Raw genomic sequence first — 26,265 nt, 5'->3', positions numbered from 1 at the left:
GGGAAAGAACCACAGTAAAAAGTTAAGAAATTTCTACGCTGGCAGTCAACAACCTACATCCATCAGGATCCCAGAAGTCCTCGAGGCAGCTGGCCAGGCAGCCCCCAGCTCAGGATCCAGTGACAGCGACACAGGCAGGCAGGTCAGGCTCAGACTTAGCAACTCACCACCAACTCAACTAAATATTACAAGTGGCAGTGGACGAGGTGGGTGCATCACTGCAGCAGTTTCCCCTCTGCTGATAGAGGTCATTTCCCTGTGAGGAGGTAGTAGGAAAATGTAGAGTTCCTCTGCTTGACTTGAACAGTGGAAACTCACATGCTCCTCTCAACACTCAACAATCTACTGTCTCTACACATTCCAGTTACACCTTAAGATATAGATACGTCCTCCCTGGAGGAGGATTTTATGATTTCTTGTTGTTATACAAGCAAATTCTTCTTTCTCCTTATGGGCCTAAATATTTCTTTCTTCTCTTTCTTACTGTTTACTCATTTCACCACAAACACCATGCCATGTGTGCAGGCACTGTATAAGGGGGTGACGCGGGTCATCTTGGCCACAGAGAACGACTACTGTAAACTGTGTGATGCCTCATTCAGTTCGCCGGCAGTTGCGCAGGCCCACTACCAGGGCAAAAACCACGCCAAGAAACTACGGCTTGCTGAGGCCCAACACAACTCCAATAACATGTAGGTTTGGGTAAATAAAAAATAAAAAAACATTTTGCTGCTGTAGGCCTCCTCCTCATATTGGCTTGTACAGACTTAGCATATGTTTTGCAAATGTCCTCACAGCCTTGAGCTGATGCCACAATGGAGGTCCACTGTAGAAAATATAGGTATCATAATAGAAAAGTCTTATTTTGGCTTTAGCATTGTTCATTAATGCAGTAAATTTAAAACTTAATTCAATAAAACATACAGTATTTATACATACAGATATAAGTGACTCAAGAATCTATCAGGTCTTTGATTTTATTAACTTAATCGTGTTGAATTTAAGTTGCAGTCTGTGAAAAATCCCCTAAACATTCAGTTAGTTTGAGTTAAGCATAAACTTTATTGCGAAGTATTCAAAAATACAAGGAGTTTGACTCCAGCTCAATGGCCCCCGATGTGCACAACATAAAAACCAAATAAATAACAGAATAAATAAATACAAAAATATATATACAAGTTAAAAAGTACAAGTTAACTAACCAACTACATTACTGATATTATATTAGATAATAATACCTGTCTGTTTTATTCACCCTTTGGGCCAAACTGAAGTGTTTTGCCACTGCCCATTACAGGGACAGCAGCAATGAGGCACCCCCAAGAAGAAACAGGAAGGATGGCAGCGAGTACAGACTGGTGAAAAACCGCCGCAGCCCACAGCTACCAGCTTCTATGCCAGGTAAAATATATAAGTATATTTTTTAATTTATTACACCAATAAACAACTCCTTAATTAAGACAATAGCAATAGCATTTTTGTAGCTGTTGTGGCAAAGTTAAGTTACTTCCAGTCAGTGCCAGTCTTCAAACTGGCAAAACAAGTTTATTTAACAAATTATTCAGCAAGTTAAACAGTTGTTCAGCCAGTTAATCAGGGGTTGTGTGTTACTGTTTTGTGTTCTGTGACATAGTAGCAGATTGATAACCCAAAATAAAGAAATGTATAGTATGTGCCTATCAATTTCCTCTGATGATGTGGAAACAAACACAAAGCTGCACCAATGTTTAATCCGACTTACGCTAAAGTTTAACAGATAACTGACAGATTTTTGTAGAAGCAGATTCTTGGCTGAAAACGTCTTTTGACTTTACCACCTTTTCTCTCTATCTGTGTGTGTGTGTGAAAACAGATAGAGACAATAACATCAGACTTTCTGTTTACATCAAATATCTATCTACAGCAGAGCAAAATCCCTTCCTCTCTCTTTTACACACACAAACACACCGCAATGTTTTGCTGATTTAATCCGTTCACTTGATGGACAAACCATAAAATAGCTGCACTCTCCTGCAGTTGCCTTCTTGCTGTCTTTATTTATTGTTCTCCCTATTGCTTTCTGACTCACACACACACACAGACAAGCAGTACTCTTTTACCACAAATCAACCTAGTTGTAATCCCAGACAACTCTGTGATTTATTTTTAAGGATTACTGTGTATTTTTATTATAAATGTCACACTATGTAAAAAACATTTTGCAGAATTTTCCTGTTTATTTTACAGATTTTGCCTGTATTAAATGGAAATTGTAGTAAAATTACAAAAACATATTGTGAAATTACATTCCAAAATTAAAATAATAGGAAAACCTGTATCTGTAAATTATCATAAAGTTCTCATTTAAAATTAAAAGGAAGAAACTGTATTGAACATTATGTGAAATTACTGTATTTTTAGAAGATGGTTATTTTCCATAACTTTCTGGTGCCCCAGCTGCCAGAATATTATAGTTTAAAAAAAAAACATGTATTTATTTACAGTGCAGTAATATATCAGGAAATAATTAAATGTGACTACAGGTATGTCCACAGTCTGGAATTTGATGCTTAAAGTATGCTTAAAGTGATCAAATAATTTAGCTGTATAGGTAATTTATCAAATAACAAGACTTAGTAAGTCAAGCTAGTAGGTCTGTGAAGCTGTATGCAGACAGCAATATTCTGAAGGATGTTAGCATGCTAACTAGCTGTGTATACTATTTAGCACTAAACATAACATATAAGTGAAGTTGATAGGAATGTCATTTACAGGTATTTGGTCATAAATTACTACAATTTTGGTGGTAGTACCAGAGGGAAGGTCAAGGGAGCACCAGAGTTAATCCTGAGGAGGAGATTAGTACCAAATTACATGGAGATTAGTACCAAGTTACATGGCAGTCTATCTAATAACTTTCTCTTCCATTTTTATTTTTAGCAGGAAATAGCAGTAGTGAAATGAAAAACGGACAGACTGAGATTTCCATCCACAGAGTCAGAGTCATTCTATCAGTGTGGCTGCAAATGAGCTACCAGAAGTTTGCTGCTCCTTACAGCTGTCACGATAGATAAATCTGGTGTGAATCAGCCTCTTAATGTGTAGCTAGCCACTATTCACTTCTTCTTTCCTGTCCATCATCCTTGTTTTCTCTCCAGGCCCATACTACAACCCCAGACCGAGGCAGCGCATCCCTAGAGACTTAGCCATGTGCGTGACTCCCAGCGGACAGTTCTACTGCTCCATGTGCAACTGCGGAGCTGAGCAGGAGACAGACTTCAGGCAGCATCTGGAGAGCAAGCAACACAAAGCTAAAATGTCAGAGTTAAGATACCGCCACGAGATGGAGAACCTTGGCTACAGCTAAGAGACACAAGAGGGGAGGGGGGGAAGAGTGGGACAGAATAGGTGGAGACACAGTCTAAGACCAGAGTGCAGGAAAGCAAATACTAGTAAATAATTTAGTGAAGGGATCGGCCCAAATGGCCTCCAGATCTTCTTGCAGTTCATTTGATAAATGGATCAAACACTCAAATCCACATATTTGAAGTAATGCTCTGCTCTATGAAGCTCAGTGGATATGATGGATTTACAGTATTTGGCCTTGGGTAGTATGCTTTTCTAAAATCTAGTCTTTAGAGGCAAAGCGGCCTGCAATGTGAAAATGGAGAACAGGAACAAAGCATCTAAGAAAATAGTGGATTTTTGGTTAACTTTCCTCCAAGGCTTTGAGTGGGTTGCATTCTGACTTAGGAAACAGCAAATGAATTGCAAAGAAATCTTGCAGGCTACAAGGAGAGGACTAGTGGTTCACATGGAGCCAACAGGACAGGAGAGGAGGTACAACAGCAAGCATGCGCAGAGGGTTAACACATTAAGAGAGGATGAAAATGTTAAAAAAAGAAAGGAGGTAATGGTGGAAGTAAAAGGAAGGATGTAACAACAGAAGCAAAGACTTTAGGTCAAAACAAGTCTCTCCTTTGAAAAAAATACTGAGAACAAAGTTTTAGTTTAAAACTTGTTTTTCCATTGTGTGCATGTGAAGCAGCCCTACAGGTATTTTTGCAGGCCCTTTAGCAGGCAGGGACTTCAGGGCCTTTTCTAACCACAGAGCCACATGGGGTAAAAAGAGTAAATTCAACATCTTTATAATGTACTACAGGTAAAAGAAATCCAAAGCACTATTTACCAACTTAAAAAAAACAAAGCACAATGAACATCATCTGGTAGAAATAGAGTTACATGCATCTGTCAGCCTTAGCTGACATCTTACCGGTCCTTTGGTGTGCACCAGGATAAAGGCTAAGCCATGGCTAGCCTAGTTTGTGCCTTTAGTGGGAATAAAGCTAAAGAGGAAGCTTTAGCCAGCCATTTGGAAGTTGTGGAAACAAATCTCCAGTACTAATTGGGTTTTTTCTTTATTCTGTGTAATATCTGTTCGTTTAATAAATCCACACAAATGTGATGTAAATATTCTCAAATTCTATTATACATGTACATATAGTATAATATACATGAATATTATTCATTGTTTGGCTAATGTTACCCTAGCATATATTGTAAATACTTATAATCTATTTAATAATTATCAGGAATCTTGTACAAAGTGTGCACTAACTGAATACCTATCATCACTGTATGGTTGCGCGTGGATTTCACAGTAAGACCACCATACCATGTTGGATGGTGCTTTTGTTCACTGGTAGAATAACTTAGGTGCCATCCATCAGGAGTTAAGATCTCTTTTGACTGTGCAGGAGGACCATATCAGGAGAGGTTGTGTCTGAAGCTGAAACTTCTTTCACAAGCTGAATCTTTGTGAGAAAGATGCGTGAAAACATGACGGGTATACACGTGGGCTGAAAGAATATGTCTAAACTTCTAATTAGCTTTAAATTGCAAATTAACATGTTCAGGACTTGTGGATGTTTCTGGTTACGAGACATGTCATTGACTTTTCCCAGTCTATCTGGATTCCCAGAGGGGACGTAACCAGGTTTTATTGCAGCGTGAAATGATTGTAGAGGAGTGACATGGATTTTATCTGGATTTGCAGAGAGATGTGTTTTTATTTTATTTTTACCCCAAATGACGCAGGTCCAGGTATTTTTCAGTATTTAGCCTATCCTAAACACATCAGTTATGTAATTGGAATGCTGCTGATTTGTTGTTTCTGGTTATATGATTTGTGGTTCTGGTTCTGTGGTGCTGAGCTGAAGACAGTGCAGTCACAAGGCATCTGAGTTTTACGGTCATAATTTAAATGGTGAAAAAGTGCATACTGTGCCTTTAATGTTGACTGTGATCACTATTGCATTTGAAAATAATGACAGGGTCAAAAAATCTTCAAATCTTGTGTTTGTGTTTCAAACACAAAAAATATTTCTTTTAAATAATTATTTGCAGACTGATGATTCTTTAGTCCTTTTGTTGGAAAAATATTCTTTTTGCCTGAAAATGTCATTTTATGTGGCAGTTAAAAGGGTTTTCCATCTAGATTTTCAGATGCCAACATGCTTCACCTCTACAGTACATGATTAGAGTAGATCTGTCCTTCAAAAGAGGACTTTCACTTTAAATCTACTTTTTCCAACCCTTTTCTGCAGTGTACAACCACATGCATACACTCCCACATAATTTAGTAAAAGGCTTGATTGAGTCACATAATTAGATGTGTTGTAAAGTGAAAGTAGCATCTTGCATTTCTCTCTGGTTAGTTTAGCTGGCTGTGGGGAGAGGCAGCTGTTCACATCATACATTTGTCTCTAGAGCACAAACACACACCTGATCACACATGAGGACAGTCATGAGAACACCACTGTGAAGACAACGTACTGTGGTTTAAACCTGAGAGAGAGGGAGAGGCAGAGAGGAAGAAGCAAATAAGATGCTAGGCTGTGCTGTTAGCCCACTGTGCAGCACAGAACAAAGAGGAGCTGATGAACACAGAGCGGTAACCAAAGCTGTGGGTAAGACACAGCTAGTCGAGGAGTTCTTCACATTAGACAGAGTTGCAGTCTGTTAATAGCACTCCTCCTCCTCCTCCTCCTAGAAATAACATGCTTTGTCTTTCATGAAAGCGCTAGTAGCATAACTGTTTATTATGTTGACAGGTTTCTGGGTTTATAACAAAGTTCGTACTCCAGTGCAGCTACTGAACACTTTAAGTGCATGAACTAATAAACTGCAAAGGGATGGAGGAAATGAGGTTGCAGGAAGCTAAAAACTCTACAAGCCTAAAGAGGAAATCATTACATTATATTTGGACCCTCTACAGAAGCTGTTTCCAAAATTATGACCCCCTTAAAATGTGACAGTATCTCCTCACAAGTTATGGCCTTAGTGATGAGCAGCTCAACCAAAGACTGATACTTCCTTGTCAGATTCATTTGAACAAGGCTGGATTACCAGCCAGGGTGAACTGACTACTGCCATGGGGTCCATCAATCTCTCTGCCACAGAGCAATTAAGACTGGGATGGATTCCCAACCAGGCAATGTGGGCAACAGCCACTGGGCTCCAGAGCAGCAGAGAGGCTCCCTGAGTCACAGGTCTTGTAGAGGCTTCCTGTGTCAAAACCTAGTTTTAAAGGATAAGGCCAGTCTTTTTCTATATTAGCAGTATTTTCAGAACTCCCCACACAGAGACGAAAACCAACAATGAATTGCCTCATGGTTAATGTCTGTCAGTGTGCCAGTCCTGGATGAGCATATTTGTTGTTCAAAAATGACTTTCTTCAGCTACCATAATGTCCTGAAATTAGCATGAATCAGAGACAGCTCTCTGCTTTGCTTACAGTTTGCTAGTTCGTCACGCTCAGGTATGGGGTTTGCTATTGAAGAAGTATCACCTAGTGCAGTGGTGTGTTTCACTGATGTGTTTTCAATCGTTTCTGAACAACAACGGAGGTCTGGAGCACAGATGAATAAGATGATCTGGGACTGACAGACTGACAGTGTCACTTTTAGTCTCTGGCCTTACCCTTAGAAACCTTTATTTTTTAGTTGAGGCTGTGTTCACAAGGTGCACAAATGACAAAATGTAGTCTATGGACAAATGATGCTGCTGACTAATGTCACTGACTAATATTTCAGAGCAAAAAAGCAACAAACAAAAACTTCTTTGTTTACTTGAAAGAGTCTCAAAGAAAAAAACTCAAAGTGTCAGTCTAATGAGATTGTTTCACTTGATTCAAGAAAATCTTGGAACCAGCAGGCTCTAATTGAAAATAAATGAAATAGCCTGGAATAACAAAGCAAATGCAATTTGTAGTTAATGAGCTAAAACATGTCAAACCACCGGTAAACTGCATCACCGTGATCATTGGTTGCGCAGATGCTTTAAGCAGTCGAAAACCAACAGAATCAAGAAATCACTGTGGTAAATCAAGGCATCTACATGAATATATGTCTCCTAATAGTTAACAAGTTTAATATTCTGGGTATCTGTGGGATGCATTAATGCCTCTAAAAGGACTGTTTTGATTGGTCTGGCAGATAGTGAAAATACTTTGGGTATTGTTTCTGTTTGGTTTGTTCTGTGTTTACTTGTGAAAGACTATAATGGTTGGTAGCTATAATATACTGATAATTATTAATTCACTATTATTTCACTGCTATTAGCCAATGCTGTTATCTGAATGCTGATGTGTTTCAGTACCATAAGCTAGTTGAATTTCAGTGCTTTGTTGTAAATGACAGAGAAGTATTACATATTGCACCTTTTATTTTGTGCAGTCATGCTTATTAACTGTTGAGATGTTTCTACCATTGAGATGCTTCAAGAATGTTTTATGAGTTTTATTTACATGGGAAATGCCTGTATGCTGTGCTGAAACCTCAAAGGGCATTAGAAAGAATCATGATTTTTGCACTGAATATAAAAAGTCACTGGTGTTTATAAAGAAAATGATGCTAAGTGATGTTTAGTACATGTGGAGACTTTGCTACCTGTGTCATTTTTGCCTCTCATTAATTCCTATCTTAATGTTTACAAGGTGAGAGGTTTGAGGCTGTTATGGATGTGTATCATATTTGTAATTCTCTGTGTTTAATCATATGTTGCACTGTCACTGGGCAACACTGTTAGGTTATATACGAAAACAATTACACTATAGTCTGTGAAAATATCATACACACAAATTATAATATCAAAATATGTGTGTCTATTACTGCAACCAAAATGGACACCACTGATGATTCGGATAAACAAAGAAATAATGGACCTTTGGCTTGTAATAACCTGTAGAGTTATTAAGGGGTAGAGTTTTAATGTATATAAATTGTGCATCAAAAACATGGTTCTTTTTTGAAATGTAGCTTTAACCTGGGTGACCACGTCAGTTGTGTGGTGTCTAAAGAAAGCTAAATCAAAATTACTGCATCATCAATTTTTCACTTTATCTTTAGACCAGCTTCTGTGGGGAATAGTACTGATGTTAGGCATCTGTGGTCACCAACAGTATGGGACCATCCACCGTTAAAATGAGGGACAGTGAAGATTAGTTTAGCATGTTAGATAATTAGCACTAAACACAATTATCAACTGAGGTTAATGGGAATGTCTTTGTAACTGTAACTACTACAACAAAGTGAAGGTTCTTTAATCAAAATTCTAGTCCAGTGATTTTAATTTTCATACCACCTGGATAACTGAGGGGAACCTTGCATTGCAATTAGTGGACTTGTTTTATATAACAATTTGCAAAATATAATTTATTAAAAGAAGAGTTTGGCATTTTTGGAAGTACACTTTTTCACTTTCTTGCCCAGATTCGATGAGAACCACTCTCATGTCTGTGTTTCATGTGTGGAGCTAGGATCAGAAGGTGATTAGCTTAGCTTAGCTTAGCATAAAGACTGGAAGTGGGGGGAACAGCTAGCTTCATCCTATTCTACGTTCAGAAATATGCCTTCCAACACCTGTAATATGGTTGCAAAATGCATCACAAAATAAAAATGGCAGCCCCGTTATGGTAACATTTTGGCTTAACTTTTGCATAGTGGCAGGAAATGATGATATCTTGTCCATTTATATATACAGTCTATGGTATGGATTAAACAATCAAGCTGTTAATTAGTGAGCTTTAAATCAACTGGTAGGCAGATTTTTCCACTTAGGAGAGAGCCAAGATATATCTCTTTCCCCTGTCTTTATTACTTATTTTCTTGTCTTAATGCTAAGCCAGGATGATCACCAGAGCGGACATAGTTCCCAAAATGTCAAAATGATATTTTGAAACTGTCTGTTCTGCCTACATATAGCTACTGTATGTGTCTGTGAACGGCCACTACATTGGTTTCTAATGTTGTTATTCATTCACAACATATAAATTTGGTTATGTTTGCCTCACATGAAAGCCCATGTATCCTGGTCTGCAGACTGAGTGAGTCTTGCAGACTGACAGAATACAGGACCCCTAGGGGCCCCAGACTTCCTAGCAGTGTCCCTGCAGGTCATATACTCCTGTACTCACTGTGAAAACCTCAGCACGCTTTCAGTGCCTCTGAACAATGTTGCCAGTATCCCACTGGCTGACTGAATAGAAGGATGCATGGACGACTGATATACTGATTTCTGAGGCTGTGTGTGTGTGTATGTTGTCTGACAGATGAATAAACTTGTAGATGATATTAATAACTGAGCTGGGTTGATGGGTAGTACAGTGAACGTGTGGCTCGTGTTTTCTTCCTTGGCTCAGCTTGCACTGCTCTAGGGGAAATAAATGTTCTGCTAGCTGATGCTGTTATTGGCTCACAGAAAGAAGACACTGGCGTAGCCTAGTTTCAATTGCACTGATAACCGGGCTTTACTCATTATTCCTGTTATTACTTCTGCCAAGAAAGCAGTTCTTGTGGCCCTGTGAATTTCTTTGTTTGTCAGCAGGGTATCTCAAAAAACCTTATGAACAGATTGCCTGAAATGTGGTGTACTGGCCTCAAGTTACTCAGATTTTTGCCATTGGATAGCTCATTTATTTGTAGCAATGAAATCGGTTACTATGTGGGATGTCTGTCCGGCTTCGCTATTACTCAGTACTGCCACTTTTTAATGAATGTACATAGTAATAGGGGTAAACCTTTTGTGAAGTGTGAAGTCACATAAACCCATTTCCTACTCAAACCAGCAATTACACAAGGAAGAAGAAAAGACTAATTTCTGCTCTTATTTCTAAAATTCAAGGGTACATTTTTTATATTATTCAGGCACATAAATTACTAGTACTACTTAAATTGCATGGGATTTTTATACTTTGATAATAAAAATTCTTCTTCACAGTTCATATACCCCCAAATGATGCAGGTTAAGAAAACAGCTTGCCTTTATATTCAGTTTTAAGCACTGAATGAAGCTAACACTCAATTACTTATTAATTTTTCATACTGAATGTTTAGCCATGCAGCAGCAGTTCACAGCTCAACACGCATTTGCTTCAAACAGTCAGTTCAAGGAGACGAATGACAGCTCTCTCATTCACTCAGACATCAACATGAACCGTCGTATCAAGCTTATTGACTTGCAGCTGATCTTTCATTTCTCTTTGGTTCTGATTTGATAACTGGAAAAACATGACATTTCTGGGTGCAAATTATTCTTAAGCTATCCAACAATGTCAGTATCTGAGAAAACTGAAAGCAGTACATGTTTAAAAATGTCAAACCACAGTTGGCAGCACAGCAACGACTCTCTGCTCCTGGTAGTTCAATGTGGGTTTTATCTTCTAATCTTTGGTTTTGTTTTGGTCCTCTTTACTTTCTAAAATGCTCTGCTTTAATCTTGATATTATTCTTTTGCATTTGCTTTTTATTTATAGCACCAGAGAGCCCTTACGACTGCAGACACAAATCCAGCCCCCTGAGACATCGTCCTCCAGGCCATGTCAGAGGACTGTGGGTCAGCAGGGCACGCAGTTGTTTAGACATTTATGAGGAAGTGATGACCTCTGTGTGGAAACTGGATTTTTCCAGGAACAGACACACACACACACACACAAAGACAAGCAACATGAGAGAGGGCCAGTAGTTCTTGGCTTTATATGAGAGACAGCTGTAGATTTCCGACCGTGTCTGAGAGTCTGAGACAGCCTGGGGACATGCAGCACTGGTCTTTGTTCCACTGTTATTACACAACAGTGAAGGAAGAGAGGGGAGCGTTTCAATAGCAGGAAGTCAATCAGTGAGTAGATGCAATACATCCAATACCTACCTGCAGGGTGCTTTTTGAAAGGAATCAAAAAAATATGTATGTACTGTACATTTCTGAAGAATATTAGTGACTCTGATGACTTTTGATGACAACAAAGACAAATAAAATAAGAACAGTTAAACCAGCAAAGCCACTGTGGTAACAGTCTCACTTGGAGTTTATTGAAAATATTATTCTTTAACAATTTTACAGTGCACAGTACAGTACACTATAGTATAAAGGGTAATGCACATCAAAAACTCACATGGATGTATATAACAACATTACAGGGGGAAAAGGGTGCTGAAAAAGCAACTCCCTACATAGTGGAAGTGCACCAATTAGATGGATAAAGTGACCAGCAGAAAAGAAATGCAGCAATTTTGATATTAGCACAGTTGCCTCACAGCAAGAAGGTTCAGAGGTGTTCCTAATATACTGACCCTATCATGTATGTAGCTGGGGAGGACAAAAATATAGACACCTCTGAATATAATGTATTTCAGTAGAACAACACCTTTATCTATGACCTCAATAATAACCATATAAATTAATGTATATATTTATGGCAATCTCACCAAAAACTGGAACATTTTGAGCTTCATAAAAACAGATGTTAAGGCGGAAGTGTTGCAGTGAATCGCATACAACCGCACAGGTGTACCTAATAAAGTGGCCAGTGAGTGTATTTTGATGGAAATTTCATTTCTTGATATAATCTGTTGTCAAGACTTGTTATTCAGCGCCCTCTATTGGTCACAACACAGTATGCCTGAAAGCACAAAACCTTATAGTATCTAATGATTATAATGTCAAGATTCAAACTTTAAAGTTAAGTGCAAATAACACAACATAACACATGCAAAAAGTCTTTTCCCTCCATGGATGGTGACTGGTGGTAAAAGCAAGGACTAGGTCAGTATATATATTCAAAGAGACGGCACCTGCCAGGCTTAAAGTGTTTGGCTGAACTTCCAGACAGTCTCTTGAGGCAGGCCCAGCAGAACTGTTGTCCACACTTAGAGCATGTCATCACGTTACATCCTCCATCCTTCTACAGCACAAAACACCAGAGAGACCAAACATTTGACCTTCCCTCCAAACTCTTTCACTTTAACGTAATAAAAATTGTATGTAAACAAATGATTGATTGTCGGCGTTCATTACTTCATGTGTATGTGTGAAATAAATTCTAACAGACAGAATACATTAAATACATACGTGTATTCTAGAGAAGCAGTGAGGACAGTTCTTGCTGTTGTTGGCCATCCAGCAATCACTCAGAGTCTCCTCCACTGGGTGCACCAATACTCTGCGGCTGTATCTGGCCTCCAGCAGGCGCCGCCGCTCTTTACTGCCACTGGCATAGTCGTCCTGCAGAGCCTTCAGCCCCTCTGAGACACACACAAACACAAGAGTACTGCTTCAGACACATACCTGCCCCTGCAAACTGAACACTGACCAAAGAATCACTTTAGCCTTTTATCTATATTATGCAAATGTTGACCAGTCATGTCATCTGCTTCCACGCAGCATATCCTGGTGTAGAGTAGATTTACCTGCTGACTGTGGCATGGCTAGACGGCCTTGCTCTGAATATTCTTCTGTCTTTTTTGTCTCCTCCTTTGCCTGACAGTCATCTGTTCCGTGGTAGGTCTTTCTGCAGGTAACACAAAAAGCAAAGTCGCACACAGAGCACATGGCTGCAGTGCTGGACTTCTCCAAGATGACGGCTGAACCACAGGAACGCCGAGGACAGTACACCACATCTACATGTACAGTAAGGGGAGGGGAGAAAAGAATATAAACTCAGTGCAAAATTATTTTAGTATTTTATTAATAAGTTGGCATGAAAATCACATGCTTGAAATGAAACTATCAGGAAACCATAATTTAGTACACTCCAGTGGAGTGACCAGTGAGAATATTCTATTAAACTTATATTTTAATGATAAATGAGTATATTCTTATCTCTGGTCATTCTGATTTATAATGGTTTTAAATACATCTCCATTTTACAAGACCACAAGGGAAACACACCAGGCATGCAGTCCAGGGTAGACTGGAGCAGGAGACGGTCATAGCGGCTGAACAGCTGCTCACCCACCAGACTCTTCACCTACCAAACACGGGAAATGAAACAGCAAGGAGTAAGAAGGAGACAAAGTGCGGCAGGGAAGTAATCTAACCTATTACAGATAAGGTACTGGTGTATAGGGTAACATAGGGGACAATACCCTATAAGAACATAGTCTGTTTACTAAAAAACTGCTAGGTGTTTGGATATGAATTCAATGTGTACAGCATGGCCATGCATAAACAAACCCAGTTTAAGGGGTATTGTAATGGAAAAGTAGCCTATTAAATGTTGTCTTTATATAGGTGTTTTAAAAAATCTTGTAATGGGGTATCTTGTCCCAATAGTGTGGCAAGAGTCCCCCTCACGTTTCGTCTTCTAGATGCCCCTAAAATTATTTAATGACCTGTATTTGTTTTGTGTCTATTATATTTATTAGTCAGTTCTATAATGATTTTATAAAATGTCACATTTTCCATTAGTTTTTACTATGTAAGCTAATATTAGGCTGTTCCTTTTTTAAATGCACCATTCTGCTGCCAGTCTCTTACAGCTTAATTATTTTATTTTAAAAAATTGTCATAAAAATTCTCACTCAACACAGACACAAAGACATTTGCCATTCTCAGTCCATTAAGTTAACATAACTACTGAATGTTAGCATAGCCTAGCTAGCCTACATTTCCAAAGATCCAACTAGGCTAATTCAGCTTTGGTGTAAATGAGTGTAAAGGGGAATGTAAAGAAAATTAAATCACCCATGATCTATCATTCTGTCACAATTTCTACATCCTAAAGAAGGCTGTTGCTAAATTGCACTGTTCTTTTTGTATCTTAATGTAGTTAACCATTAGGCCTAAGCTAAGGCCTAACAGGTCAACCATTAGGCCTAAGCTAAGGCCTAACAGGTCAACCTAATGCTCCAGGTACACAAGTAGCACTGCCAAAGCATTAGATGATTTTCTGTCCTCAGCATCAGAAGCTCCAAAACACAAAGAAGGCTTTCAGAGAGACACTGTGACTGGAAGAGAGACTGTAGAGATGTCCTGTACAGAGAGAGTGTACCTGTGCAGGTGTAGGGATGGCAGTGCAGTCTGCCTGAGGACAGGTGACTCTCCGGATGTTCCCCTCTGTTATCTGGAGTTTAAAGAAGTCGGCCAGACAGGTCCGACAGAAGATGTGGCCGCACTCAGACAACTGTACACACTCTGAACCGAGCCAGCCAATAAAACACACACTGCAGTCAAACACTGTGGAGTTAAACACTTTCTGTTTCTGGGCCACATTATAGATCAAGAGCTGGGACAGGATAATTTGTGATGGAGTCAGGGAGAGACCAGAGGCCTGGCAGGGGCCTGGCAGAGAAGCAGCTCTTTGTTCACTTTGATCTGGTGGACCTGAGGAGCTGGAGGAAGGCAATAGTGAGGCTGCCGCTGCAGACAGATCATTCTGGTGGTCAGCTGTAAACTCTGTGGTTTGGAAGGCCTGTTCAGCCCCCCTTACATCCAGGACTAGTGCAGTTTGGTCAGAATCATTAGAATCGTTTTGGAAAACATTCTTGTAAGGAAGAGTCTTCTGATAATCAGTGTCACATCCAGAGGCATTTTGACCACCAGCAAGGATCATGTCTGGATTCTGAACTTCCAAAGATGGCGCACAGAGGTCTGGTTTATGTGGATCTGAGACATTACAACTTTTGTCATCTGAATTTGGAGTGTGTTGATTATTCGTAGGTTCAGAGGATACAGCATTTTGTGTGCCCTGGCTATTGTACTGAGTGCTGTGTTCATCAGAGGGAAGCTCCAGCAGATTAGAGATGTCCAGAAACCCAAGGGCATCTTCTCTCAGAAACTGTACCCAGGAGAAAAGCACCACAGTGCCTCCAGTGGCCTGGTAGAGATCAGAGAGCTGAGTGCTCAGTGTAGAGAGCTGTGGAGGGAGAGGGCAAGTGCAAATAGACTGATGTAATCTCTGTTGAGCCTCTCCATTCACGGCTGTGACAAATGCTGTTTTAACTAACTGACATTTCTTCTGTTGATTACCTGTGTGTGTGTCAGCCAGCTGCAGGTGAGGGTGAAGGAGGGAGGAGAGGAGGATGGGTAGTTCTGAGGGAGTTCAAAGGTCAGGACCAGTGGTGGTAGGTGTGAAATCTCATACTGCCTCAGTCTTTCACCTTTGGAAGAAAAAACAAGACAACATAAGCAAAGCACATCACACTACACAAGAATGACCAATATTCATCAAAATGGTAAATCTTTTCATTTTTTGTATGTGACATGACTCTTATTTAAAATAAATATATAATTGGCACATTAAGCATTTCATAACACCTCAGATTTATCTTGTGGCCCTTTGGAGGGACACGACCCCTAGGTTGAGAACCACTGGACAAAACAAATGAACTGTAAATGAAGTGACCTATTCAAAACTACTGTCTATACGCCCTATGATCCACAGCCTTCTATTGACCTAATGACGTAACGCAGTGTTTGCCGCGATGCATTGTGGGTGAACGGTGGGAACGGCATAACGCTAGCTATTGCTCCAAGCGGTGACAAGTAATATTAACTCGTAGGGAAAAATGATCGCCAAAATACTTAAACTAGTTCGATGTTTTGTGATGGCATCATATTAATTTCCGTGGCCGCTTGCTGTCTCGTGGAAGCTTGAAAAAAAAGTTCAGCTCTGGCCTTCGACGTATGCTTGATAGACACAATGGCACGCAACAATTAACACGGACCATTTTGAGGTGTTTTTGACGACAATTTTCCATGCGAATGAACGTTAACATTACTTTTCCCTGCTTGTAGCGATAGCTCGCGTTATGTCATCCCCACCGTTCACCCACAAAGCACCGCGATAAAAAAAAATGTATCTACGTCATTATGTCTTAGGTCCACTGATATTAATAACATGTTTGTTTTGGTGTAAGTGGCATATTTACCCCCCTTCAGAGACACAGTGAAGCCCCCAGGTAGCTCCACAAACACTCGGATTTGTCCGGCCGACTTCGACTCATTCCGAATAAACTCCTCAGAATCAAAGATACTTTGGAGGGCGAGTAGTTCATCTTCCTGTTCCTCCAAGTCCGTAGTCATTCCTCCAACCCCTAACACCCGACTGTAACAAACTCCACTAACACCCCGCACTGCTTGTTAAGCTAAGCTGCTTGCTCGAGAAAGCTTTCTTTCTATAATCACGTTGTTTCCTGCTTGAGCTTAATTTTACCTATTAATATCGACGTCTGCCAACGGTGTAACGTGGAATCTTGGAGGTGCAATAATAGTGTAGTTCATTGTTGCCCGTCCCTCCTGCTCTGCTGACTCACCTCTGTATGATGACAGAAGGCAGATAAAGTCGCAACTTTAACCTACAGGCTGAAGTACTGTACATTTCTCAGGTCATATAGCATATAGTAGCTGCCATTGCACGCACCTTTCTTTGCTCAAACAAGCGTGATGCTGTTATGAAAGCCTGGTTGACACATAAAAACAAAAGTAACACATTTAGCCTTAAATAGCACTTAAACTGTGCATTAAAGAAATTTCAGATATAATTAATATTGAGGTACAAAATGCAAAACATAAGTGTTGTATAATAAACTGTGGTAACCAAGTAGGATATATAGGTATAATAGATCTGAGTAGGCATACTGTACTATTTAGTACTTGTACTTGTGCATTTCCATTATACATCTCAGAGGGAAATACTGTAGATTTTACTCCTCAGCATTTCCCAGACAAATGTAGTTTTTTCATATTAAGATTTTACATTCAAAATATATAATCATCTTATAAAGCTCATTGCATTGTTAAAGAGGAGCATCCCCCTTCAAACACAGATTCATTTAAACAACTTTGAGGTACAAACAGGTACAGAAGGTACATGCTACTTGTAGACAATATGAATAGAAAATTAAACCCTAACTGCAATACCTTAGAGAGCTTGTTCATTGCCCAGCACTAGACATAAATACCAGACATGGTACACAAGGCAAGCTACACTGACAATGGTTTTTTTCCTTGGAGCTTTTTATGTTGGTCCTGAGGGTGGTGCTACAGGAAAAGACATTACATCACGGCAACATCATCAGGATGCAACTTTTTCACATTGGAAGTATAAAACGTGCTCAGAAAATGTTGTATTATTCTGGCTGTTAGAGATATCTTGTGAGTAAAGCTGACAGTGCTTGGCGCTAGAGGAAAAAAGAAAGCAAAAAAAAGGAAATGATTTAATCTGTGAATGGAAGCTAGATTCAGTGAAGGCACTGTGATGCATAAGTACATAACTAGTTCATTGAAAGTAATGAAAAAGACTAGTAACATGCCTTGAGTTAAGTTAGTTTTTTGTCTAATGACTGTTCCCAATGTCAAAAATAAGTTTGCTGATGAAGATCACAAGATACAACTGAAAGCTCAGGAAAACTGGATTTTGAATTCATAGTTTGTCTCATTTTTACTGTAACTTGGCCATTTTAAAACCAATCAGAGAATATAATGGAATGAATATCAATAGCAGCAATAGTGAAGTCATGTGCCAAAAAATGGTACTGGTTCTCTTTGGATTAATTTTGTAGACATATAAAAGTAGCTATTCAGTGTTTGCAATATTTCTGTGGCAATAGCACAGCACAGACAAAGACAGATATTATTACATTATTCCTACAGTATGATAGACTGTAAACCTACAGGTATAAATATGCCAGTGAGAAATTATTATTGCATAAGAGTCAGAATCTGAGAAAGAAACTATGTAACAGAAGTGTCTTACAATTTTAGGTTGATAAAAGTTCAAGTTTAGTTGAAACTGTAGTTTTCCTTCAGGTTGACTTGGCTCTCCAAGACCTTCTCTGCCATTGTTGAGGGCATGGGGGCTCTTGGGGATTTCAACTTGACACTCAAGGGCCTGGGGCCTTTAAACACAACATTCTTCTGGATGCCATCAGCAGATGCTGCATTGAAAAAAACAGACACACAAAGTATTTACATATTTTATTCATCCAAAATCTCAAACCAAATTTCCCAGATACTCTACATCACCATTGTTTGTCTAAACCATAACTTTATTCTGTACCTACAAAGCACTACGACAAAGTTACACATTGTTCTTTTATTAAAAGCTTATTTAGTGCTATTTCTGGCTTGAGTTTTGTGCTCCTGCAGTAAAATTTTAGGGGCTGGGTTTACTGGGTTGAAACTGCTCGAAGAAGAGTCCCTGATTCCCACCTGACACCCGCATACACTCCTCCTTGTGTCTTTCATTCCATGCTTTATGTTGACAGGACTTGGAGCAGTAGAAGACCTTGTGGCATCGGCTACAAGCAGTCAGCTTCACAGACACAGAGCGACCGCAGTGATAGCAGAACTTAAACTCTGATTTCCTAAGAAAAAATTCACACAGAGTTGGAAACAGGCTCCTGAAAGGTTTGTGTTTCTTTATTTTTCCTCTCAACTTTCTGACTAAAATTTGATCTGTCTTAGTAATAATTATGAAAGGGAATACAAAAAGAAAAAGGACAGTTTGCAGGTGCCTCAAATGAAAATGTGTGTATGTGTACCTGTGTTTTTCTGTTATGTGTGGTAGACTTTGATGACTGAGGAGGGGTCCGTCTGAGGAAATGGCACCTGGCTCCATACACACGAACCTCTCTGTGGTACTGGTACCTGCTACACACGCACACATTTACAGCCATACTCAATAACACAAAATGACAGTCATATTATTTTGCCTTCAGAAAACACAAATACACTGCACTGACCACTCAGGGTGAGTTGTTGTTGTCCCTGTAAATTCTCTGTTTTCCTCTGACCAGCAGTCTGTCTCAGTAGATCTCCCATCAGACTCAGCAGCTCGTGCCGTGATTTGAACATTTCCCTTTCCTGCATGTTCAGGGCGTGGAAGGGAGTGTTGGCAATACGCAAGTCCTGGATAGTAACATATAACATGCAGCTATTCAGATTATGCAGCAAAAAGATAAGCTTTTTCTTTGACTGTGTATTAATCCAAGTGTCATCGCTAGAAATGTTTGTTGTTTAAAATGTGTCAGAGAAAACACTTGCTGTGCCCACCACCACTGGCATACATAAAGGCATGAAGGGGCAAAAAGAAGCACAGTTTAAATCAACTACTCTCTGATTCACTTTAAAGAAAAACTAATTATAATAATAGAATACCATTTATAACAAGGACTTTGTGTTTTTTCGAATTCAACCAAAATGTGCAAAGCCTTTTTACAGTTGTTGTGTTACCTGGTTGAAGGAGTAGTGCGCATAATCGACTACGGTTCCCACAACATCACCCACCGTTACTGGCATCAGGATATCTGCACCAGCCTTAGTTAACATGTTCAACTACAGCAAAGACACACACACACACACACACACACACACACACACACACACACACACACACACACACACAACACACACACAGAATTCAACTTTGGAGGAGGTGTGGAGGAAATGAGCATAATAAATGTATATATATATATATATGGCCATTAGTCTGTATAGGTGTTTGTATCTGTACCAGCTTAGCTCTGTTGCCACCAAAGTGGTAGTGGACGTTGGCGAGGGCACAGAGAGTGCTGCCCACCCTGTGGCCCAAGGGGATGTTGGGATCTGCACCTCCTTTCAGCAGCTCCTCCACTGCCTGGATAGGGAAAAGGAACAGGTCCATGGCATACTGAGGTTTTGTGCACACACAAACACACACACACATATACTGTATGTCTATGTTTGAGTTTGTGTTTGTGGTTCACCAGGTCATTGCCACTTGCTATAGCCAGGGAGAGAGGTGAGTGTCCACTCCAGAGGAGGTCTGTATGGGCGCTGTGGGACAGCAGGAGGGCTACCACTTTGCTGGCATTCTGCAAAAAAAACAGAAGCATTCATTAGGCCTTTTAAATGGAACAAAATGTTACTGTGAGAAAACCTCACATTATTTGTGATTTTCTTTGTACTAAACATCCAACTTCTTAGGGAGACAAAAGCAATGCAAAATGATGTATTAGTAGTAAAGATATTAAATATGTTCTTAGCTCGATGATTACTTTACACTTCCAGAAACGGTGAAAGTCATGCTCAGTCATGTTTCATACAAGTGATAATGTGTACAGATGTGAGTGTGTGCATGGAAAGTATGTAGTGACCCAGTAGTCACTATCTCTCTGGCAGGCCACGTGGAGGGCCGTTCTGCCTCCCTCTTTAAGACTGGGGCTGTCATTGGAACTGGTTACCAGTAATTCTTGGTCCTTTGTGAAAATCTGTAAAAGACCAAAACCAAAAGTCTTTACTTATCAGTTCAACGATGGGCAAAGCAATTACTACCAAGGACTCCAAAATAAAGCTTAATGTATAAGAACATGCGCACCTTATCTGGCTCATAGATTTCATCTTGGTCACATGCCTGAGCGTCTGGGTCAGTAACAGCACACAGCAGCAGCTCTGTGATTCTGGGACCTGCTGGACCTGGCAGTGCTGCAGCTACATGCAGGGGATAAAGGCCTTTTCTCTATAAAAATGATGAGAAGTTTAGGGGAATTTTAAGCTTAATGGAAATGATGGACAGAGGAATATGAGGGGAAGGTAAGGGCACAATATTAATGTATTTGATGGGTTTGAGTCGATCACTCATTTGGTACCTCAGTGGTTCAACAAACTTACAGCACCTGCAATAAACTGACCATTAGTGGCATTTGCATACGAAGAAGTAAAAGTAATTCCTACCTTAGGTGAAAGGGGAATGTCAGTCCGAGCTCCACATAGGAGCAATCGTCTGACAGCCTCAGCATCAGATGCCATAACTGCCAAAAAGAGGACAGACATGGGGATTCTGGATATGTTGGGGTCAGCTCCCCGATCCAGCAACAGCTTCAGGGTGTTCAAACGTGCACGGTGTCTGGTCAGACAGGCATTCGAAGTGTTAAATTTACACAGCTGCATATATGCAACAAAGCAGGTGGCATCAAAACAGAACAAACAGCACAGGAACAGAGAGGTAAGAAGGACAGAACTAACTCAATTTTCATGGCAGCCATTTTGCGCACTGTCTCCTGTGTGTCAGAGCGCTGAGGCATCCCTGTGCGACTCAGGGCTTCTGCTGAGCGCTGCATCGCTTCCTCTGTAACCTGGATGTTATAGCTGCTGATGGAGCAGGCAGAGTCAAAGGTCTGATCTTTGTCCTGCCTCTAGACATATGGATGAGTAGACAACAGTGAGTTTAAACAGGTACCAGCTTATCAAAGCAATGAAATAGATGGGCTCTCTGTGCTTTATACCTGAACTCTTCCTACTGCCTTGGCTCCACATTCTTTCCACTGCACACTACCCAGTGCAATGTGACCGTCCAACACCTGAATGAAGCGCTCCACACCAGGCACGCCCTCACTTCCTCTCTCTTCTGCCTCCTCTTCATGGATATTCCTCACTCTCTCCTCTAACCTTTCCTTAATGTCCTCTCTCAGCTCCACAGTTATTCTCTCCTGGCCTCTCACCTCACTTTCTCCATTATACCACATTTGATCATGTTCTTCCACCTTTCTTTCACCCCCTTTTCTCTCTTCCTCAACCTCCCAGCGGCTGCTTTCCTCACTCTCTTGAACCTCTCCCTCTCCTCCTGTATCCTTGCTGTCTTTTTCTCTCTCCACCTCCTGCAGGCATTCAGTATCTGTAGGGGTTTCATTTTCATTCAGACCAGGCCAGTGCTCAGTGGTGAGCTCACCACCATCATCTGGTGCTTCACTGCTGTGATGTGAGATGTGCTGTGTTAGTTCTTCTACTGTCCTGAAACAACACACCAAATGGGGAATTTAAGTTATTAAATCTGCTTGTTTTAGAGACACACATCAGACACAAACTAGATGGTGCCAGGTCAAATGGTGCTAACACTTCTTTAGGAAGTCACAAATACAGCATAATTATGACCATTATCAGTGGCTTTGCTTTGTCTTCATTATTAACAGCAGGAGATATCAACTGTGCCTAACAGGATATACAATAGATAGAGTTTCTGTTGAATAATATGTGAAATTGGTGATATTTGCTTCATTCCTACTGGTCAGAGAAGAAGCTCTGGTTTGTTTGGTTGCTCAGAGTTGTGTTAGCAGCCTCAGGTCTGCTGTTACTGAAGTCCACTTGGCTGTTCTGGGGACTGTTCCCACATGTAGATGGAGACTCTAAAACCTAAAGACACATTACAAGTTGTTTCATTTCATATGTGTGTGCAAAATAGAATTTCATGCATGTGAACCTCAGTTTAGAAATGAGAAAACATTCAGAAACAAGACTAAGAGTCTGCAGCCAAGCTAGCAACTTTGGGGTGAATACTACCATCAGCATGCTAACATGCTAACAATGAATTAATTACAGTCAAGGCTGAGGGGAATGGCAGTACTTTAGATATTTCCTCAAACTAAAGCACTGGGTAAAATCACATTTGGATCTGATAATGGCGCTAGGAGATCAATAAAGTCATGAACATAAATTGTGTGTGAACCACAGATGTCTGCAAACAATCCATAGCAGGTCATCCAACAGCTCTCAAGGCATCATTAAAACCCAAAAATGTAACTTTGTCTCTGATTTAGTTGTTTATGTTGATTGTATTTGTTTTATACTCTTATACTTATATAAATATCACCTTGTTACTGTTACACTTGTATGTGGTCCATCTTAAGTTTTGTTTTAAAATGTGCTTTATAAATAAATCTTTATTTACACATTTACTAAGAATGTTTGTACAAAATCTAATGATGATCCAACCAATAGGTGTTAAGATGTTTCAGTCTGGACCATAGTCTCTATACTAGTCTGTATCCAAGTGGTGGACTAACCAACAGATGGACATTGCCAACATTGGAGCTATGGCTAAAACTACAAATACAGTCTTACTTGACTTTGAGCGGGTGGTTTGGCCATAGTGGTGTGCAGAGACTGAAAAGGGTAGTAGAGGACATGACATACAGCAAGGGCGGACATGCCTTCACAATTCAACTTGTCAATATCAGCACCCATATCCAGTAACAGCTGGATGACATCATTATGGCAGTTTACCTGACAGGTACAAGAAAGTAAACAAAGTCAGAAAGACAAACATGAGTTTAAAACCAAGAATAAGACTAAAAACTAAACTGAATCTTTTTATTTTTGTTAAAATAGTTAACTGTAATTGTTGAAATTATGACACTGGTGCAGATTTCAAATTTATTTCATAGTTAAAAAACAGACGTGACAAACAAAAGGCAAAATAAATTAATAATGTGTTACTGTGGCAGCAATGAGTGCAGTGTGTCCCCGTGAATCTGCTACATCAGGGTGGACCAAACCAGACTGGAGGATCTGAGAAACAGCTTGATGCTCCCCTTGGGACGCATGCTGGATCAGCAGCTCCGAACTCACTTCCAAAGGCCCTTTAGGACCAAAACCTTCCCTGTTCTGAGAGAGAAGGGCAGCCACATCCCAGTCCACATTTTCAGCCTGTCGTCTGACAGACACACAATTACATACACATTAGTCATCTGCAATACTGCTTGCAGTGGTACCTGTAAAGAAGGTATAGGTAATTTTCTTTTTCTCACTACAATGTGTTTTGGTACCAATACTCAAACAACACTTTTTTTTTTTTTTTTTTAAATATGATGGACCTGTGTTTGTGTATGTGAATGTGCATGCGATCCTGTAAGGGCAGTGTGGAGAATGGGTCTCGCTCATAGCCTCGGTGAGGATACGTGTCTGGCTCCCAGAGCTCGCCATGAAAAAGCTGATCCAGCTTCCTTCTCCGGCCAGGAGGCAACGGCAAGTGGTCACCATCTGTTGAGTAAATCTCCATGTCGGGGGGAAGGATAAAACTTTCATCTGACAGCAGATGCATCTGAAGGGGATGGAAATTAATTGATCTGCTTTTATTTAAGTCACAAAGCACTTCTAATGGTTCACTATAGCATTACTTTACCTCAGAGTCTGTCCTGGCTTCTGTCTGTGAACCACTAGAGAGAATGGGAGGCTGGCAAAGACAAGAGAGGAGTGAGAAGGTCAGATAAGAATCTGGCAACTAAACACATTTTAGTGACATACAATTTACCAAATTTTAATGTGTAAAAACTACACACATTTGTGAAGATAAAAATAATTTAGTAGCCTCTTATTCCTGGTACAGGATTATTTTGCTTACATTGCTGACTATTATAAAGGCATGATGACAAAATGTAGCTGTGAGAAAAATAAATCAGTGGAGCTTAAAAAAAAAACTCCAAATATAAGGATTCAGTGTCTCAAGTTGTTTTGGTTTTGAGCACTATAGTCAAGAGATACCGTATGACATGTTTTTGGCTGGGTTCTTGGTCAAAAGAACACAACATTGTTTTAAAATCAATATAATGAGAAAATGATTATTTGTAACCAAATACATATATGAAAATACACATTTTAGCCACTTCACCTGTAGGTCAGCATATACTGTACCTCCGTCAGGAAATCAGTGGTGGTATCTGGGTCCACGTAGGCTGCATATTCAGGAAAGTTCTTCAGGCTAAAGCCCTCTTCTACAGAGGTACAAAGCTTTAGCAGACACTCCCCAAGCCACAGACCCATGTCCTGATGCCCATCTGGATAACTAACCACACCTGGACCAAACCTCTGATCAGCACTGTACAAACCCTGAGGGGAGGAGGGCGGGTCATTACTTTTTACTCTTAATAGGTCTATAAACTCTATATATACACAGTATATTTTTAAAAGCTTTCCAAATGCCTGTCATTTATACAGTTTACCTGAAAGGTGGCTCCATCAGGGAACAGCTGTTGTCCATATCCTTCCTTTCTGTTAAGGTAGAACTTGCCAATGAACTTATGACCTGTAGGCCAATAATACAGACCATCCCCATGCCTGTAGTCTCTGAAGAAAGAGCCTTCATAGTACTAAACAAAGACATAGAGAGAGAAATAAAATAGTGACTTTCCTTTTTACAGTAATTTCAGGAGACAGTGAAAAAAATCTCATTACGTTAAGCAAATTTTTGAATGCATGGGTTTTGGTTACAATATTTCTAGTTTATTATATTGTTAGCTTCTTCAGAAAAGAATCAGAGTATTTCTTATACCGCTGTCAGTAATGTAATATACATGATTCTGCAAAATGAGCAAGAGTATTTCAGTACATTTTTGAAATTCTTCCACCACTGGTTTCACGGAGTTAACTACCTCTCCATTTCTCCAGGTGTACCTTCCGCTACCGTGTTTGAATCCGTTCACAAATTCGCCCTCATATCTGGATCCGTCGGGCCACTCATGAACACCAAACCCATGCCGTCTCTCTTCCCAGACTGGAGTTGCTGTGTGCCCATTGCTTTGTCTCCCTGTTCCTGACTTCGCCGTAACACCTATGCAGGTCGTCGAAAGCATTTTAACCGGGGCGTAGCCTTTCTGAAAAGAACTCACCTGAATCCATTTGAGTACAACAATTTCTGTGCAGTTAAAGTTTCAGGAAAGACTAGGCTGTTCGGAGAAGACAACTTTAGCTGTCAGAAGCCAAATTTGGACTTTTCTGTAAGCGCCGGTTGTCATGACAACAGTAAAACCCTGTGCAAGTAGAGTTTAGTTGTCACGCATGCGCACACGATAACAAAGTATACTTTGAAAACACGCCTGCAAGGTTCAAGGATTATATTGCCAATTCACCATATGTGCAGGACATTCAGAAAATCCAAATACCGTTTCTCTCCCACCTAGTATTGGGTGCCATAACATTTAAGAACTAAAATAGAGTAAAGCAGAATAAAAATGGAATAAGAATTGGATTGACGTAATTAGGAAAAATCTAAAAGGTACAGCCAATAAACTGTGACTCAAAACCGTGTACAGTCAGTGACGGTAGTGAGACTTTTTGTCTCAGTACCTGCTATTTTCAGCTTTCTTACTTTAGTGTTCCACCAAATAAAACCGCTCATTTTCACCACCATGGGGGAAGGTAGCTGGTTCTTTTGAACACAGCTGGCTATCAGTGTTTCAGAATGATTTAATATGGGCGACG

At 40.0% G+C, this 26,265-nt stretch overlaps 2 protein-coding genes across 8 annotated transcripts in view; one reads left to right on the top strand and one right to left on the bottom strand.

Annotated features, from left to right (window-relative positions):
- The window catches only part of zmat3 (zinc finger, matrin-type 3), a 13,372-nt gene extending 7,827 nt beyond the window's left edge, over positions 1-5,545 (top strand). For both annotated transcript variants that reach the window (XM_020617073.1, XM_020617075.1), the window contains exons 3-6: positions 1-142; positions 526-692; positions 1,298-1,401; positions 3,138-5,545. In XM_020617073.1, coding sequence (XP_020472729.1) covers positions 1-142; positions 526-692; positions 1,298-1,401; positions 3,138-3,346 — 622 coding nt within the window. In that variant the 3' untranslated portion in view covers positions 3,347-5,545. The remainder of the gene's footprint in view (positions 143-525; positions 693-1,297; positions 1,402-3,137) is intronic.
- Positions 5,546-15,327: 9,782 nt separating this feature from the next.
- ankmy1 (ankyrin repeat and MYND domain containing 1) lies at positions 15,328-25,830 on the bottom strand. Of its 6 annotated transcripts, none has more exons than XM_020617067.1 (24): positions 25,437-25,830; positions 25,008-25,154; positions 24,700-24,894; positions 24,191-24,241; positions 23,883-24,109; positions 23,506-23,722; positions 23,131-23,292; positions 22,295-22,422; positions 21,519-22,023; positions 21,259-21,428; positions 20,968-21,139; positions 20,612-20,752; positions 20,391-20,504; positions 20,001-20,108; positions 19,769-19,891; positions 19,489-19,590; positions 18,999-19,164; positions 18,798-18,906; positions 18,466-18,620; positions 18,011-18,191; positions 17,176-17,435; positions 16,676-16,714; positions 16,469-16,570; positions 15,328-15,413 (listed from the first exon to the last, which is right to left on the bottom strand). In XM_020617067.1, the coding sequence occupies exons 1-20, from the start codon at positions 25,635-25,637 to the stop codon at positions 18,037-18,039; spliced, it is 3,348 nt and encodes a 1,115-aa protein (XP_020472723.1). In that variant the 5' UTR covers positions 25,638-25,830; the 3' UTR covers positions 15,328-15,413; positions 16,469-16,570; positions 16,676-16,714; positions 17,176-17,435; positions 18,011-18,036. The 6 variants fall into 6 exon arrangements, with proteins under 6 accessions (XP_020472723.1, XP_020472727.1, XP_020472722.1 ...); XM_020617071.1 differs by having other exon boundaries at positions 17,176-18,191; positions 24,700-24,779; positions 24,861-24,894; XM_020617066.1 differs by having other exon boundaries at positions 17,176-18,191.
- Between the last annotated feature and the right edge of the window lie 435 nt (positions 25,831-26,265).

This window comes from Monopterus albus, unplaced genomic scaffold (assembly GCF_001952655.1).
Source record: "Monopterus albus unplaced genomic scaffold, M_albus_1.0 scaffold184.1, whole genome shotgun sequence".
Taxonomy (NCBI): domain Eukaryota; kingdom Metazoa; phylum Chordata; class Actinopteri; order Synbranchiformes; family Synbranchidae; genus Monopterus; species Monopterus albus.
The sequence above is the reverse complement of the archived record's forward strand: the minus strand, read 5'-3'. Positions and strand labels throughout refer to the sequence as shown.